Below are 18,522 nucleotides of genomic sequence, written 5' to 3' on the forward strand. Positions count from 1 at the left end.
TCTGTGTTCAAGGGAGTGGAAAAGTGCTCTGATGGCATTGATTCTTGGATATTGATTGGATTGATATTGCGATTCATTGCTTGCTTGGATGTTTTACAAAGAGGTGGTTCAGGGTGATTGCAGAAACTAAGTGTGTGCATAGCCTTGGCTGTGGTAGTATGGGCATCCAAGTGCCAATCTGAAACTGCTGACATTCAGTAAAACTGTTCTAAGTTTTCCAAGTAGGAAAGTTTCCAGCAATGTCAGGATGGTAATTAGCGATTGATTTTCATTTGGCAGCTTGCCATGTGGTCAGAATGACAGACACCAGAACTCTTTAACACATTTAATGGGATTTTTCCTTCCATTTACACTATCATAAATTACAAAGCATATTTCACTTCACAAAATAAAACCATTTCCAGATCATTTTTATGACAGTATTAAGTAGTACATAACCTACAACAAATAGTCCTGTACAAGGCAGGAGGATCTATGGAAGTATTGGGAACTCAGACTTTTTAGCATTTGCTCTGCAATCTGGATTAATCTATCTAGCCCTTAGTTATTTCTCTAGAAGACAACAAATTTACAGTCATACCCTTCACCTCCCTTCATTACATAGTTACACATATTTTTTCAATTTGAATAGAAACATGTGCTCCCTGAAATAATTCAGGAAACTGCGTCACTGAGTTACCAAGCATATGATACAAATGATCAAGATGAGGGATTATTAGAATTTTTTTTTGTATTGAAAATTGAGTTTGGTAGTAAACTATGTTGATTTTCTAAGCTTGCAGAAACATCTCATGCTGAGAAACAGTTTTAACATTAGGAATAAGTTGCAGTTAGACTATGAACTCTGTAGGTCAATGTTTGTGAGGGGAGAAAAATATTAAAATTTGGTAATAATTAAATTTACCAACTCCCACATTTCCTACACATTCTTTCTTTTTTTTTTTTAACAAACCATCAGGAAACACATTCAAGATAAATACCTACATTTTTAGCAGATTTACTGTACGCTTATAAATACAGAAACATGACAAAACATAACTCGATTTTTACAGAAAAACCAAATCCTTCATAATTAACCCAAAAAAGTGCTAACTTTTCAACAAGGCCAGAAAATATCCAGTGTCCCAGCATCACTTAACTTACATATTACTGTAATCCAAGAAAAATCTGGCATGTGAAACTGATACTACCACCAGGACTTTTGAAAAATTCTCAATACCATATTTCACATGGGAGTAAAAAAAAAAAAAAGAGAAGAGAAAATACTATATGTTTTGGGAAATAGCAAATGGCTAAAAGTGTACAATCTTAGGATGCTAGTGCCTAAATGTTCAAAAAAGCCTAAGGAAAGCTGGAATACATACAAGAAAAGAATTCTCCTTTAAAACACTTGCAATGAAAGAGGTATGTCAGGATAATACTGCATTAGTGGTAATTGTTTTCAATATATCATAGCAAAAATGCAGGAAAGAATTATGTGGAAAATAATCAATGCACCGCATTGATTTATAGTTTGCTAAAATAAAATGCCATTCTTTCAGCTAGGTAAAGTAAAAATATCTTTATAATATAGGTTCTGTTTCACAATTGACATATATAATTATGTCTCATGGAGAGGGAAATGTATAGGCGTATACAAGTAACACTGATTAAGTACCTTTTTGCTTCTCTAGCCATATTAAAATATGTTTTGTGTTTCTTAATAAGTTAACAATAAAATCGTCTGCAACTTCTCAAAACAAATATACATCTGAGACAAGGCAAAAGATACAAGGTAAGAGGATTTTTTCTGACCTTTTTTTCCCTTCTACAAAGAGGCATATGTCTATGAGACATAGGCTTTCCCTAAACATTTTGGCATCCATCTGCAACTTTGCAGAAATTGAAGTGCAGTCAAGGAACTTTTCCTTTATGTTTAAAAAAATTTAAAGAAATGTTGTTTTCCTTCAAACTAATTATTTTAACACAAATGGCTTTGAAGATATGCCTCTCTGTCTAAAAGAGAACATCTTCATTTTCTATTAAAATCTGCACAATTAACTTCTGGTACCGCATGTCATTCAGTGTAGCAAGGGTACTGTCCTCTGGAGGTCTCATTAAAGTGGGCCCAAACACTATTCCCAGGTTTTCAGCATTCATAAAATTCTCCTTTTCATGCAAGGTAACCCTAAAATAGAAAAAAAAAAAGAAAAAAAAGTAAGTAGTTGTTTACTTCCCAGAAGAAAAGAATATATGCATCTTAATCTGTAGTACTGCTTCACATCAAGCATTGGTAGATAATGACATTTTTCAGTAACAATTTTTACTTTCACTCAATATAGTAACTGTTTCCACAGCAAGTACAATGCAGCTACGGTGGGGCTGTGATTTCCAGTGCCTTTAAATACCCCTCATGCAACTCTTAAGTGATTTTTCGATGTGGCTATCCATTAGGGTATAAGAATTAGTGGCAGTTGCTTTTTTGAAAAGCATAATAACGATTTAAATGATGATGTATGGAGCAGTGCCCTATGCTACAGTAACTACAGTTCTCTGGCACGTTGTGCTTGGTGTGCATCACACCAGAGGTGTGGCTGTGCTTCCCGAATATGAACCCAGATTTTCTTTTGATTACCAATGACCCCCATGCTCTCCCAGACATGCTTCCAGCCTGCAGGAACCCATCCCTTCACACCTTTCTGCTTTGCTGGCTGCCTCAGGCCAACCAACAGCTGAGTGATTCTGACTACTTGTTATACTTTAGGAGTAGGCTGAATCCTGGAGCAGCCTGGCAAACGCCACCTATCCTTGACAGAGAAGAGAGGCACTTCTAGGAAGGAGCCCAGGCTGTTTTGTTGCCTGACACGGGTCCTATAATGTAAATACAAGAATAGGTAGACTATGTGTGGCTGGAGCAAACAAAGACCACCCAGGATTGGCCAAGCTGCAGAGAAGTCAGCCCTGACTGGAAAATCAGTCAGGCCTGCTGGAAGATGCAAGGTGTGCTCAAGGTTTTCCTCCTGGTAATAGAGCTGGATCACATCAGTGTCGTCCCATCGAGACTTTGGCATTTGAGTTGGGTCCTGAGAGTGCTCTTGCACTGCAGTGTAGAGACAGCCATGGTCCCTCGATCAGCCACGGTCCCTCATGGACCAGACACTTGCTGTTACCAAGTACAGCGTGGGTGAAGTTTCACATCTCCTCCACACACAACTCCTCTGCCAGGGTGGAGCACATCTGGTTTTGGAGCCAGCTCTCCTGGCAACAGCTGAGACCACCCCCGGCCAAGGTAATTCCCAGCTGGGCAGCAGTGGATTCACTCATGCCATCGGGGGAGCACAAAGAGGCTGAAACCAGAAGTAATCTGGTCTTCCCTTGTTTGCAAGGTCCTTTTATGATTAGGTTTTGCTTCTGCTATTGGGTGTCTGCAAAGAGTGGCTCTGTCACAGAAAAACACTGCTCCTCTTTGCTTTCAGGACAGAAGTCCATTAGTGCCCCTACTCACAGGTACATCCTCATCTTCTAGCACAGATGTTAGCTGTACTTTGCAAGGAAAAAAGACAAACCAAGGCTGCCTAGCCCAAGCCACCTCTGTGCAAGTGTATGTATAACACTCTGCTTTCCATCTGTGGATGTATGCAGCACAGGTGTTGAACAGCTATGCAATGCTACATACATCTTACTGGCACCTCTGCGCAGGAGCGTGGGGCTTGCTGCATGGCCTGGGGTGAACACAGAGAAGATTCACAGCTTCACTGCAATGTCAGCATGGATGGAGTTCTATGCATTTCACCACAGGGGGGACTGCTCATGCTATTGTATTTCCTCTGATAACTGAAGAAAACAATTAATTGACTGACAAACTCATTTTTCATTGCTGACATTGTCCTCTGCTGGATTTTCCTGTGCTTTTAACAACAGTTCAGTGCAGTTTCTCTTCTGTTGAGAAACAGCGCTGGTGTAGAGGCTGTGATCCTGCAGTCTTTACATAGACTCTTTGACACTGGCGCATGTTTTCTCCGTGCAGGAAGAGCCCGATGGGGCTGGAGTTGGGACTCCTTGTTTAATCTACAGAACAGCATAGTCTGAACCTAAAAGATCTTCTATCTTTTGCATTCGGATCTCTCTGACAGAATCTCCATAGGAACTGACATGTGCTTGATTTCTGTGCAGATGCTGAAAGCTACTATTTCGGAAAGGAGAGGAAATTCATTGCATGACTTGCAGGTATTTGAGAGAGAAAGCTTAATCAGGTGTTTGGACTATTTTTGTCTCATCAGTAGTTCAGCTCAACAGCTGAATCAAAGCCTGTACTGCAGTTCATGAAAAAGAAGGAAGGCAAGTCAATACTTGTCTATGAAAAATTTGCTGCCAGGACATGAAAATACTGATTCTGTATGCACCTGGCTTGTCTACAGCCTCCACAGGCCTTCTTAAAAGCCAACATGGTTCATCCTGAGCTGTCCATGCATATGTACTGACAAGGGTGGATATTTGCACATCTCATTTCTGCAGAGTCCAAAGAAGTTCCTGCATGCCCAGGTAATGTCTCATCGAGAGGAAAAATTACTCAGTTGTAATGACCTGAGCCGATTCAAAATGAGGAAAAGTCTCTGCATAATGAGAACCTGATTGAGCATGAAATGCACTTCACACAAGCTCTCTGATGCAATTTTATGTGAGTTGAGGTATTTCTCTTTTTAGGTTGGCATTAATAGTGCAGAATAGTGCACACAGAAAATACTCCAAATTCGCAACTGTGTTGCAAGTAGTGGGACAACTAAGAAGAGAACAAGGATTTGCTGTATAAAAGGTGAGTAGTTGTATTCCTGCCTTAACCCCTTTTCTGTTGTTTCCAAGTAGCACCATAAACTTTAACCAGAGACAAGGGACATCTTGGGCAACATATCCTTAAATGAAGGCCTGCTTTGAGATGACATGCCAGTCTTTATTCAGCTTCAGTTTTTAAAAACTTGCGAAGATGACTTCCTGAAGGCACGTAAATACCCAAAGTAGCAAAGTGGAGTTAGCATGGTTTTGAAAAACAGTTTTGCTTGAAATTAGTGAAAGTGAGGCACCCTCTTTGGACCACTTCATAATTTTCCTAGGTACCTACCTGAAAACTTGGAAAACTCAGCAGTACGCTCCCAAGTCACTTTCAAAAATGAAATTTAGGCACTTCTGAAAATTTTGTATGCCTTATGAAGCCTTATGTATGCCTTATGTATGCGTCATATATGCCTGCAGAAGCTTTGGAAAGCAAATGAGGCAGAGTGTGTTTAAAACCAAAAGAGATATAACTGATAAGGGCCTGTATTGCTTTTACTAGTTGTATAAAAATAGGTCCTGCTTGATTCTTGGCTTAACTGTGATGTGAGCAAACAACTCGTAAGAGACAGCTCTTTCCTTTTAGGGTTATCGTTCAAGAAGACAAATCAGGAGGTAAGGGGAGGCAGAAGCAAAGCATGATTAAGTGACTTACTGCAGAACATCTAGCACATCGCTGAAGTACCTACCATTCTGGTATTTGGCAGATATCATCTGCCTCAGAGAAGCATGACAAATCTCAATTAACTCTTCAAAGGTTTGCAGTGATCTGCCAGCAAAAGGATCTATGCTATATATGTGCATAGCTTATATGCATTTATAGAAACATAGCTTGTCTGCTTATTTGCAACATTATTGTTTTAGTGGCAGTGCCTAATGGAAGCTTTATTGGTACTTTCTGTGATGTCTCTCTTTCAAAGCAGAAAATTGTTAAGCTCTTCAAGAACTATCCTGCGTGCCAATTAACTCACTTTTTGAGATGAATCATTAGGTATCTAAGTGTCTCGTAGTGAGCAGCAGGGAGTAACATCAACACTTCATGTATTGCTTCTAGTCGTTCATCAGGATTGGAGATTTCTGTAAAAACACAAAACAGGATTAATGTTAATAGGGCTTTCCATTTGTAAACAGCAATAATTCAGGAAGCTAACTTATTATTATGGAGTCATTTACAAGCCATTGACTGTGCTTGGAGGGATAAATATTAAACTCATAAACATGGAGCTTATCAGCAACTTCTGCATCCTCAAAAAAAAAAAGGCTTTACAAAGAAATCAGCAACAAAGACCACCCAATAGTTGTCTCTATGGTCTGTAGATCTATCTACAGGCTTGTATAGGTACAGTACCCGAGCTTCGTTACGTGCTTGATAATACTCTGCCCAGAACTGACTCTTTAAAATCTTACATAAGATTACTTCCATTAGCCTTCAAAACCAGATGGGAGTGTGGATATATGCTTTTAGAGACTCTGCTTGAATATATAAGTTTAGCCAGAGATTGAAATGGCATGGAATTACACAAACAAAGATTTCTGAACGTATTTAAATGTAGGTATCCGTGATCGGAGAGCATCAGTAAAACTGTTTGGCAATCTCTCTAAAAATCTGAGCAGGATTTACATTCATATACATGAAAAGTATAGATTCCCAAGCTGTGAACTGAGTCAGAGTTATATTTGCTGCATGACTTTTCATACAAATGGCACCAGCAGCCCCAAATTTTAGAAGATTAAGAATCTCTGTGTCCTGCTTTTAAGAGACTGGTGTATTGACATGACAGGAACTGCTTCCTCTGGGCATGTTCTTTAAGGGACAAGTGACAAGCAAGAATAATTTCTCTGCCAAGGAGGAAGAGGAGAGTGCAGGAGAGAGGTATCTGTGGTTGCATGGGGACTGCAAGGTGCGGTAAGCCAGAGGGTAAGGGAAGGCAGCACAGTCACACAGACAGACCACTATTCCTGCTGCTTATCGATATACTGGGTGCCATTTCAAAATTACTAAGGATATTTTTTAAAGAAGAAAGCATGCTACTTCGTAGATACCTCATGTCTTTGACATCTTTGCTAATAATCTGATTTTGATGCAATCCATCTGGTGAGTTTTCATTAGGGACTATCATTATGTGGAACGCTACTCCCCAGAGAGTAGAATTTGAGGCAAATCTCAGCTCGCTCTGCCAACATTATGGCAACGAATGCTGCTGTCCTCCTCCTTCCCTGACAGCGTGCACCCACGACCTGCTGGCTCTGGCCAGGGGGTAACTGCCCGTGCCTCCCATCCGGACACGGGTTAGATACTGTAGGACTTAACTAACAGGGGATGCACCTGAACCGTGGGGCAGATGTGCTTTGGGGGGTGTCTCACTGCTCTGATCCCTCACAGACTGAAGGAGGGGATGTGCTTGTCTGCAGCGCAGTTTTGTTGCCAAAGGAGGCCAGGGTGTGGGAGATGGGGAAAATGGTGGGGAAATGGGACACACCCTCAAGGCTCACACTGTTCACGTCAACCCTGACCCCTCACTGATCACCCCATCTTGCATGTGTCTGGCAGCCAGCACTGCGGCTGTGACACCGGCCCTGGGATCCTCCCAGTGCCAGATGCAGTCCTTGCAGCAGCACTGGACATTCTGCCTGTTGGCACAGAATTTGGGTCGTTTACAAGAAAAGAACAGGCGATTCCATTCAAAACTCTATCCCAGGGCACATCGTAGCTTCGCTGACTGAGACTGAAACCATGCCTTCTGAAACTGGTCAGTTATTTTGATACCCTACGTTTACTTTTATTTTTTAACCTGAATGATGTCCCATCTGATTAACAATAAGGCAAAAGTTTTACGTGAAAGAAGGACATGGCAGTGAAGTAATGAACAGAACAATGCCCTTACTTCCAATTTGTCGTCTGTCTTGCCTTTTTCTTTAACGTGGACAGCTTTATGGATGGGAAATGTAATTAAAGATCAGTACAAATTACTATGCAATACTTACTTGCTGCCTCTATGAACTTCGAATAGGTGTCGTAGGTGATCACGGGAATCGGTAAGTCTCTGAAGTATAGCTTCAGTGCTCCAGCAATGATGTTTATGTCTGGATAAATACTGGCAGAAATATCAGCCTTGTCACCATCTAGAAAAGGAGGAAGAAATCTTTTTGAAACCAGGCTAATTTTGACTGAAGCAAGGCTAGGCTTCTAATTCAGATTTATTGTGTTCAACCTGACAAGAAAAAACAACCTGAAAGCATTTGGAAGGCTTAAATGAGAATATATTGCTACTAACGTTACAGTATATGAATGAGGAATGGTAGTTTCTTTATCTTTTAGTAAACAATTTATTTGCTTACATCTTTTGGAGGGGCTGGTGATTTCATCAACAATATCTGCAGTGTACCATCTCACACATAATGTTTTAATGTTGGATGAAAAATCATGTTAATAATATATTTATTGAATTTTGTCCATTTATTCACTCAAAATAGGCTATTAATAACTTGTTCTGGTGTTGTATTTTGTATCCGCAGATCAATGCACAGCAGTACGGACCATTCTTTTCATTTTCACTTGGGGAAACAGAGGCACAGAGAAATAACATAAATTTCCAATGACCCTCAGGAGACCAGTAGGAAAAATCAGAGTAAACACCCAAATCTTGTAAAAGTCTTGCACCAATCTATCTATACTGATTAGCTAGTAATAAAGCCGCCTTATTTTCTGGAAGTCCTCTAATGTCTTAATATTTGACTTATTTATTTATAGCAACAATTTGAATTTAAATAGACATGCTATGGCATTTAGCTATACAATTTATTCTGAAATGTGGATCACAACTTGTTTAATGAATATGGATACTTGTAATGCAGAACAGCTAAATAGATGAATTATGCAACTGAAAGGCCATACATTTTGTTTGCCACATATTATAACACAGTTAGTCAGAACTCCATTATGGAGCACTTTTAATCACATGAACTTAACATTTACAAGTGTTGCTGATAAGCCCTTGACCAACTCATGGCTTGCAACGAGTGAAGTTACAAGAACTAGCGGCAAGGCTGGTTCACTATTATTTTTCAAGTTCAAATGACTACATCTGTTCTGTACTACCTAGTACCCTCATAGCCACATTTTTCTCCAGACTGAGAAATTCTGCTGTCCTCCCCTCCTGGGGCCTGTCTTTGGCCATCTTCCAGTAGAAAGATGGGGTAGGACACTGGTGAAGCAGTGGCTGAGGCTGTCTGGATTTAACCGCCAGCTTTATCTCAGGCTTCTTTGAGATCAGTTACACCCCGTAGTCCTTATTCCCCACCTTTCAAGTGAGGATAACAGCGTTTCCCTTGCAGGAGGTGGTGAAGACTAGGACTGTATGGTGAGTGGCGTGATGTGAGGTTACGCTTGCCTGAACAACGGAGAGGAGTTTGCTCGTATCTGCCAGGAGGTGCACGAGCAAGCCTGGGCTGCTACCACCGAGGTGCCGACATGCTGTAAAGCCATCGCCTTGCTTGTCTTGCAATAACTAGTGCTTGTAGACGTGCCCTGATACAGACAGATGAGTGGGTGTGCTTGATACATGGTGTCTTAAGATGGTGATAAAGGCTTTCACAGCAGAGTAAAAGAGTTTATATTGATTGTAGACATTTTATACAAACCTATGGCATTAATATTGAAGGGATACGTCCTGTCCAATGTATGCACATAATTCTCATTAAGACTAATAGCACTACATGTTCTCATCAAGAGGAGATTATATGCTTAAGTGTTTAAAACAAGCAGCCTTTCTTGATGCAGCTGAGCAGTCTGAATACATCCATCAGCATTTAATTTAATACAGCATCAATAAGCCCTAGGAGGATGTTTACACTGCCCCAATCTTTTTTTTAATCCACACGTTCCAGGCACAGTAGCATTAGTCTTGTAAAGCTTTGTGTGGAGAGCTCTATTTAATTGATGGACACTGAGCACTCAAAACGCTCCACTGAAAACAGATACCTCCAAGGAGCCAGCAGCTGCATCAGAACAGACATAGCAAAGCAGAAGGTTGCACCTATTATCCAGGTCACCAGTACACTAAATGGAAGTGTTATTTATTTAGTACTTTTACAAAGCAGCCCAGCAAGCTTCCTTAAAGGGGTGCTTCAGCTAGAGGTACTTCAAACATACCTCTTATTTACATATTCACTTACTGTAGGAAAAATGCATTAATTCCTGAGTCAAAGATTTTTCTCTTCACTTCAGAGACAAATGTACATCCATTGGAAACATGCTGAAGAATTATTTTAAAGTGAGCATAACAATACATCTGTTATAATATAGCTACACATTTCTGCAGTGGGTATGTAGGGGAAGGGGAATTTTTATTTTCCTTTGGTAGATTTTGGATTGTTTTTTTTTTTCTTTTCTTTTCAGTTTCAGCAATTGAAGGCCCTTGGCAGGCTGCTCTTATTTCTTATCCTCACCAAATTCCTGGATTTGTATTTTTTATTTATACACTTTTAAAATTCAAAGCACTAAGAAAGAAAAGTTAATTCATTGCCAGTAAAGTCATGATACAAATTTCACAGAGGATCTTCTGCAGTAGCATACTGTATGAACTACATCTGTTTTATATGGTAACTTCTGCATTACCACAATCATTTTTTTCACTCTTCAATACAGTAACTTTTCTCAGATTGTAATTAGTATTTTCAGTACCATTGCAGTGGCCATATGTTAATACAATCTTTTTTTTTCATTTTGGATTACGAACATATAGTTCATTTCAGCTTTACAAACCTAATCCTGCCCAAACCCCATCATTTCTCTTTCCTTGTTACTTTGACTCTCAACATATTTTGTTGCGTTATTGTGAAGTCTGAATACCTCAAGACAAAGAAAGTCTTTATTCTGTACCTTAAAGGTTTCAGCTGACTTTGGATGCCATAGAAATACACCAATAGTTTATCAGAGAATGAAATGGAATAAGTATTACATTCTTAAAGCCTCAGCTATGCCCTCTGAATACTGAATTACATTTCCGCTTAAATTCCTTTTTGCTTAATGCTTTGTTTTTATTGCACAACCTTTGCCATGCTAACATGCTTCTTTGTGGTTTTTCTTGGATTTGGCATTTGACAGGTTTTCAGCTACACTGGCAAAAGAGTGAGTATGAGTTAGGATGCCTCTAAGTACTCATGTAATATTTAACAGCACAATATTTTTAGCAAGTGTATTGTACCAGCCAGTCATACAAACAAGTGGGGGGACAGAATGCACTGGTGACAATGGCAGCTCTGTGGATAAAGCACACAATGAGGGTTTTTCTGGATGCCACAACCCCACAGCTCAACAATGCTGACAGAGAGCAACTGTCATTCTACAGCACCAACTTTCACCAGATTAAATAAATCCACATTATTCCCCTCCTTCTCATTACAAAAAAATCACTAAAATAGAACATTGTCAGTGCCTCAGAGAGCCTAACGCTAATTTACAGTAGGGGTATTTACACTGCTTTGGCTTTGGAAGGGAGTCTTAGTTTAAATCAGACGAAGACCAACTTCTCCCTATTTTAAAACCAAATATCACAGCTTCATTGGGCCCAAATAATATTATGTGGGATGCCATTCTCTTCCCAAGATGTTAACTTTCAAACCTGCCTTTGCTTTTCTGTTCTTGCTATAATTCTTGGGAAGCAACAAGTGAGTGTCCCTTTGGCAAAGCAGAATTAGTCAGAGGGAGGGCTGGCTTCTCTTCATTGCACCCTCCAGCTGCACATGAAATCAGCAGGAGAGGTACTCTACGGCCATGTCAGCCCCTGCGTCTCATCCCTGTATCATACTGTCTTCTGGCTCCCGTGGCTTGACGAAGAGCTTGGGAAACCAGAAAGCTTGATGGCATTATTTGAAGGATGCATCCTGCGCATTAAAATGGGAGGTTGTTCATTTTCAAACCCGTTGATTAAAAGCTGTATTTCCAGAGCTGCAAAAGCGTACTGGCATTCTAGGCAGGTGCCTGGGGACTGACTCGGAAACAACAGGCAGGGAGGGACCTCTGTAATGCCAGAGTGCAGTGCTCTGCTACCTGCAGGCACCGTGCCACATAACCCATCTCGTAAACCTCTCAACTTCCATTTTAAAACTAGTTAAGGTTTTTATCCCTGCTCTTATTAGAAAGTTGTTTCAGAGCCTTGCTTTCAGATGGTTAAAAAATGGTCTTTAAATTGGCAAACTAAATTTATTCCTGGCCAGTGTACATCCTCTAGTATTGTTCCAAGACCATCCATTAAAGAGTTCTCTTCTGTGGTTCATAGCCCTGCTCTCAGCTTCTTCTTTGACAGCTAACTATCCCAAGGTCTGTTAAAACACATTTACCTTCTGCTATGCAGCATGCTCCAGAGATGTCTGAGATGATAGTGACGTGGCTGTTTCTGCTGCAACACCTGTCTATTAACCAGAACTGATCAGGAATTTTCCGTTTCATATTTCAGACATGAATTTTCCTATATTTTTTTTCTTTACTGTTGCAAAAAATATGTTGATTTCCTGTAGTGAATGTGAAAATAACAGTTCTGTAAAACTCCCACAAACTTCACTTTCTGGGCAGAAAATGAAATTTGAACAAAAACCTTCCAGGCATTGCTGGAGATGAGACCTGCCATCTGGCTCTCAGCCTCCTTCTCTCCCCGCTCTGTCACCTGGGACAGAGATCTGGGATATTCCACATGCTTGGGATAGTCCACTCCCTGCTGCTCTGGCTTCTAGGGCTAAGCAGGGGTAACTGGGCAGCAGAAAAGCGATGTTCCTACCTGTGGGGCTCGGATGCAAAAGAAAGGGTTGGGTCCCTGTCTCTGTAAACTTGGATCTGACGGGGAAGCAAGCCCTGAGCTGTCAGATTGGAATCGTCTTGCCAATTCAACCTTCTGCCAGCTGACAACCACCTTCTAGCTGCACAGCCCACAAGTCAGAACAAAAAATCTATTTTGGTTTTCTTTAAATCCCTGCCTACGACCCCCCCCCCAAAACAACTCCTTCTGCTTTGCCATCTCAGTTCAGGGAGAAAACATTTTCAAAACTAGAAAGTTTTGAAGTTTTCAGCTTCTGGTCTCAGCAACAGTCTAGTCATGCAATTCTCATAACGAGGTTTTGTTCACTGTTGCGCTGCTTTTAGCATTATTCATGGCAACACTCTCAGCCCTTTTCCCTCATGAGATTGTTCAAAGAAAATGAAGGCACAGCTTTTTATCAATTTATGCCCAATGGTTTTTCCCCACAGCCTTGTATGCAAACTCGGTTCTTGCTTTCTCTGCTTCCATGTTTATCCATGTTTTTTTTCCTTTGGAAATCCGATACTGTTAGTGACCTTACTCCTCCTGTTTCTAGGTGCTGCCTTCTTGGCAGCAAATCGCACTTTCTTCCTTGCTGTGGGTCTAATTCAACTGTGTATCGCCACCAGATTATGCCACGAGTGTAGACAATAATAAAAGATACACTGTCTGTAAAACTGAACTTGTTGCAATGGTTCAAAGAATTTGCAAAGGAACTACAGCTGCAGCAGTATTCAAGTCATGCTCAGACGTAAATTTCCATCTGCTTTCTTCAAACTCTTCCCTCTTCAATCTGTGCTTCTCCTTCTGGGTTTCATTCAGGTTGGTACACTTAGAGGAGTATTAACACACAGAACAAAAGGGTTTGCCAGGCCAGATTTACCTGCAGGGAGCAGAGTGGGACCTATGGGGACTGTGACCCTTGCAGTAGCACATCTGCAACATATATCTTCCTATGATAGCAGTCATATCACCGTGCATCTCTTTGCCCAAATCATGGCTGACCAGTGTGTGTATATGCATATGTTCACAACTGCAGTGTCCGACACATTTTAAAATATGTATTATTTTTTAAAGGATTTTTTGGTATAGCATGAATACAGTCACTTTGGAAATCCTAGTTGGACTTTCTTTGCCAGTGATGTCTGCATGACAAACTGTCTCCAAACAAAAAAGTATTCAGGCACAGTAAGTGTAAGACGTGCCACCCACAGACATCGCTGGCCTTGCCCAGCCTCCCCTGGAGCCCCCACGCTTCCTGCCCATGGGCCCCAGGGCCCCCAGTCCCCACCTGAGTGACATCGTAGCTGTCTCCAGCTGCGTCATGGCCATGCTTGTGCCTGGCCACACACCCTTCTGGTTGGTACCCTGACCCACAGGCTGATTTTCTGGCTTGACCTGGACCTGCCTCATCCCCATGGGCTTGCGATCACTGGGCTGTGTCTGACCTATTCCCTAACACAGCAGAGGTAATACCTGAAAAAATTAAGTAGGAAGGAAAACACTATTTATCAGAAAGGAGAATAATATTTATGTAACTTCTTAAATGTACTTGAAAATGTGTTTTCTGTTGATGAAGGCCCTACTCTGCACCCACTTACATATATACTTAGAATTAGTCCTGCATGCAAAGACTGTGTGCACAACCAGAACAAACGTAATCAGCTAAATCAATTTAGAAGGGCTACTAGGATGGTAATCAGGCAGTGTTTTAATTATTCGTTTTTCAATATGCTGTACAACCAATCTCCACAATGCTCCTCTCATCTGTAGTGCAGATGCAATCACGTGCACAGTAGTGCGGTGCTTTCTGCAAGGCTGCAGGCAGAATGACTCCCCAGTTGGAGTTCCTGTTTCTTAAGCTCAGATTATCATATTGTAAAGCACTGAGTTTACTGAAGATAGGACTAAGAACTTCCCCCTGGTACTATCTAGGCTCATACTTGGACTAGGAGCCTAGGCTGTGCTGCTAGGTTGAGCAATCATCCAGTCCCCCGAGCACTTAGCCTTCTGCCTACCATTACTTACTGTTTAATTATTCCTTCCAACTATGAAATACTATTTCTTCTCATGAAAAGCACTACAGATTAATTTAAGAACTCAGAAAAGACAGGTTGCCTTCTGTACTTCTGCTTATACGCCAGTTTCATTACCATGGTACCTATACAGATGCAACAAGAACTGAAAAGTCCTAGAACTGAAAGTTTAGATTAAAATTGTACAAGATTAAAAAATTATATACCTCGATCAAAGGCCATTTTCACATCTTCAATGTGCTCAGTGAAGCCTGAGACTCTATAGAGGCCCTCGGACTTTAAACCTGAAACAAAAAGTTCTTGGTTAACTTTGCTTCAGTAACCAACAAATATTCTGGCTTAAAAACAATAAAGCAAGAACAACAGATCTAGTAAGTGGAGCAAAATATTAATTGTAATGTGAAACTCAGGAGCATTTAAGGAAGGATTAAGATAATTTTAAATTGTTTTTTAAAGGATTAAAAAATTTTAGAATTTATACTTTCTGATTTTGTCAGGTACGTGGTTTATTATGTTAGAGGAAAATATTGCAATTTGCTAATGGTGGGGCATGTGATGTTATCATGATTTATTCACTTTATGTGGGAGATTTTCCTGGATTTGGCTATAATTAATGAAGCTTTAGAGGTCTCCTTTCCTTTTACCAGTTGCTCTAATGATAAATAGCAATGCAAGTAAGAGACTGCCTTTCCCTATGAGCACATTTGTTCCCGATTTTGCTGTCAGCTTATACTTATACACAGCTGATAGATGTGATGATACTGTTCTCCACAATAGTACATCCCTTCTACAGTTCTTTCACCACAAGAGACCTGCTCACTTGCACAGCTCTCCCCCCTTTGCTCCACACCAACATGAAATGCAGGGCAGCCCAGCAGAGCAGGCAGAGCTAGCCAACCAGAGTTACACACACATTATTTATTTTAATCCCAGAACTCCTTATTGTGACTACGCACAGTGCTAATCTACTTATAAGATCCAATACACTTTGTTTTCTTAAGAACAAAATCAGTATCTTACATAGTTCTATGGCAATTAAAGAAATTTAAAGATGTTGAAAAAACAGAGAGAGGGCAGCAGATTTTATCTTAATCAATAAATGTACAAGTAAGTGATTAGATCTCAAATGCAACATAGCTTCCCACTATATCATCGGAGTAAAGCTCTTCTGTCTTAGTCCAAACTATTCTTTCTATTTATCCCTGCAATGATGATATAATCCTAGTAGAGCTTTACAGAGCAGTGCTGGGGATTTACTTGTAAATCTTTGATTCATTTCAGTAGATGATGCGTGGCTCTGAAATCCCAATGGCTTGTATCAGTGTGTTGCCATGCAGATTACCAAGGTGCCATGAATTCAACATTATGAGATTCCTGTGCTGAAGCTATGACTAACAGGTAAATTTGGCTTATTGGGCAGCACGACATACACATTTGCTATCCAGAGCAAAAATACTGCGATCATTACTGTGTCGTGTTGGAGGGGATATGGTATTTCTTCAATCTGTCACACGTCTGTGTACCAAAAACCTGTCACAAGCTGGCATTTTGGCTGTGACATGCTGCCTGAGCTATGGTATCCATCAGTCAGTAGCTGAGCATCATGCGAAACCCTGCGCAGATTGTGACCTACCACAAAACGCCACAGCTTGTGACCTCACTTGTCTGAGTCACTTCCAGTCACTTGTGTTCTCTTGCCCATAATGTCCAGAAAGGTTATTAATAAGGGATTTGATTTAAACTGATTACTTTGAAATTGGAAGTGTCCCCAGGTATGTTAAAAGAAAATAATGAAAAAAGACACATAAACATGAACTTAAAGTTCACTTGAAAGTTCACCCCTTTCAGAAGTGTAACATAATACATGTTTTGACATGTTTTCAGAAAGCATTTCAGGAAATTGCATTATGAAATGCCATGATTTAATTTTACTAGTTAATGCAGAGCAATGTATCATCTACACTAAAAAAACCCCTTCTCTCATCCTGTCTTCAGTGTGCATGGGCATACTACCCTGTCCTAGCTTAGCACGTAATTCAGGTCATCTCCACTTGTGTCTGCTGCTTTCCTAAGTACACAAACCTCTTGCTTCGATCTCTCGAATGCATGAATCCACAACCATCGGCCTCTGGGTATTGTGGGCTTTCACTAGTGTGGTGAGGTCGCAGCAGTAGACTCGCTTAATCCTCTTGAGGTCTGGTTGGCAGTCGTTGGGCACGTATTTGGAGCACTGCTTATGTACGTTCAGCCCGCAGTCTGTAAACAAAGTTAGCCAGGTTAATTAATTAATACTAATGCTGATAGGTCTTGTCTAACAATTTCTTTCCTTGGGCCACATCAAGCAAGAGACATAACTTCTCCATCAGTCAGCAAAGCTAGAATAAATAAGACGGAGATGAGAAAGATGAGCACGGAAATCTGTAAAAAACTTGTGGTGAGCAAAGTGAACTCAGGCAGTTGTTAAAAAGCTATAAAAGCTCTGGACGTCCTTCACACCCCTCTGAGGAGGAGGTGACCGCTGGTGCAGTCTGGGTCAGTTCACCGCTGGACACGTAGCTCTAGGTGTTGCATTTGAATGCGTGGGACTTAACTTCTGGGTGTTTTAGTTTAGCTTTTTATAAAATTAGCACAGTAATGACTGTCTTCTGCTGGCCAGCATGTGGCTTAGCACTGCTGACGGGCAAAGGACCTAAGATTCACCTAAGCATTCAAACTGGGACAGTGCTTTGAGCTCGTGTGCCTCCCTTCCCCTTCCACATTCCTGCAGTGTCGCATTTTGGCTCGCTCTGCCACATCAGCAGCCTCCCCATCCCTGTGTCATCACTTCACTGGTGACTCAAGTGTCCCCGGTGTTTAGTCTGTAGGTCAGTTTAGGCATATAAAATGCTGTGAAAGGCCTGATGTAAAAAAGTGATTCATTTTACAAATGGTTCTTGGTGTCTTACTCCAGAGTCAAATCCTACTCTTGGTTGCACAGGTGGGTTTGTATTAACTTAAACATCACTGCTTGATCTCCACAAATTGAATTTTTCTAATAGACTCAAATATTCAGCCAAATGAATTTATAAGCCTTAGGAAAGCAACCACCACCATTGTGAATTACATTATCTCACATAAGTCTGATTCCTGTTTTAATGCCTTCTCAGTCATGCCCATCACTGACGGTGCCCTTTGGGATAACTTAACCTGTCTAATATCATCACTAGCAAGTTACTGTTTTTTCATGTTGATGTACTGCCCGAGCTATTAAAAATGTAAACATGACTCTATTACTTGCAGCACATTTCAGTATTATTCTCTATAAAATATTAATCAAGCAAAATCATGTAATTACTACAAACACACCTACACATTTAATGGGATTGGGTGGCTTTTTTTGTGTTTCTCCATAGAGTTATCACTGCATAATAGATTATTGTTCTGTGAAATCTAAACAAATGTGAGCAGCTGCAGTTAGGATCCTCCCTGTATTGTTTTCAGTGCTGTTCTCCAAGCATGTGAAGTTAAATCCAAATGCATCTATCTACTTAAAGTTAAATGTTGGTAATTTAATGAGGGAGAGTATTACGTTTCATACTAAATAAGTAAGTCTTTTCATAAGTTTAATATTTTATGTATGTGAACAAATACAGTGCCATGCATTAGTGAGGTCAGGTTTTGCACACTTGTGTTTAAGATCATATAGCTTGAAAAGAACACTACTGGTCATTTTCCTCTTTTTTAATGTCCTTCTCATATTCTTTGTGTTACCATTATTCATCTACAGGCAGACAAGATGTAGCAGTAGCTCAGACTGCACTTGTTAAAACTGTGCATTTGTGAAAGGTTTTTTGATCCTTCAAAACACGGTCTAAATTTTAGGTAACAGCCACCTCCTCTACCCATGA

The 18,522-nt window shown here is 40.5% G+C and overlaps 1 protein-coding gene across 2 annotated transcripts in view; it reads right to left on the reverse strand.

Annotated features, from left to right (window-relative positions):
* Nucleotides 1-310: 310 nt before the first annotated feature.
* CHN2 (chimerin 2) overlaps nt 311-18,522 on the reverse strand; it is a 168,631-nt gene continuing 150,419 nt past the window's right edge. For both annotated transcript variants that reach the window (XM_052799256.1, XM_052799264.1), the window contains 5 exons: nt 16,718-16,891; nt 14,842-14,919; nt 7,792-7,929; nt 5,778-5,883; nt 311-2,167 (listed from right to left, as the gene is read on the reverse strand). In XM_052799256.1, coding sequence (XP_052655216.1) covers nt 1,996-2,167; nt 5,778-5,883; nt 7,792-7,929; nt 14,842-14,919; nt 16,718-16,891 — 668 coding nt within the window. In that variant the 3' untranslated portion in view covers nt 311-1,995. The remainder of the gene's footprint in view (nt 2,168-5,777; nt 5,884-7,791; nt 7,930-14,841; nt 14,920-16,717; nt 16,892-18,522) is intronic.

The sequence above is a fragment of the Harpia harpyja genome, chromosome 1 (genome assembly GCF_026419915.1).
Source record: "Harpia harpyja isolate bHarHar1 chromosome 1, bHarHar1 primary haplotype, whole genome shotgun sequence".
In the NCBI taxonomy this organism is placed as follows: Eukaryota; Metazoa; Chordata; class Aves; order Accipitriformes; family Accipitridae; genus Harpia; species Harpia harpyja.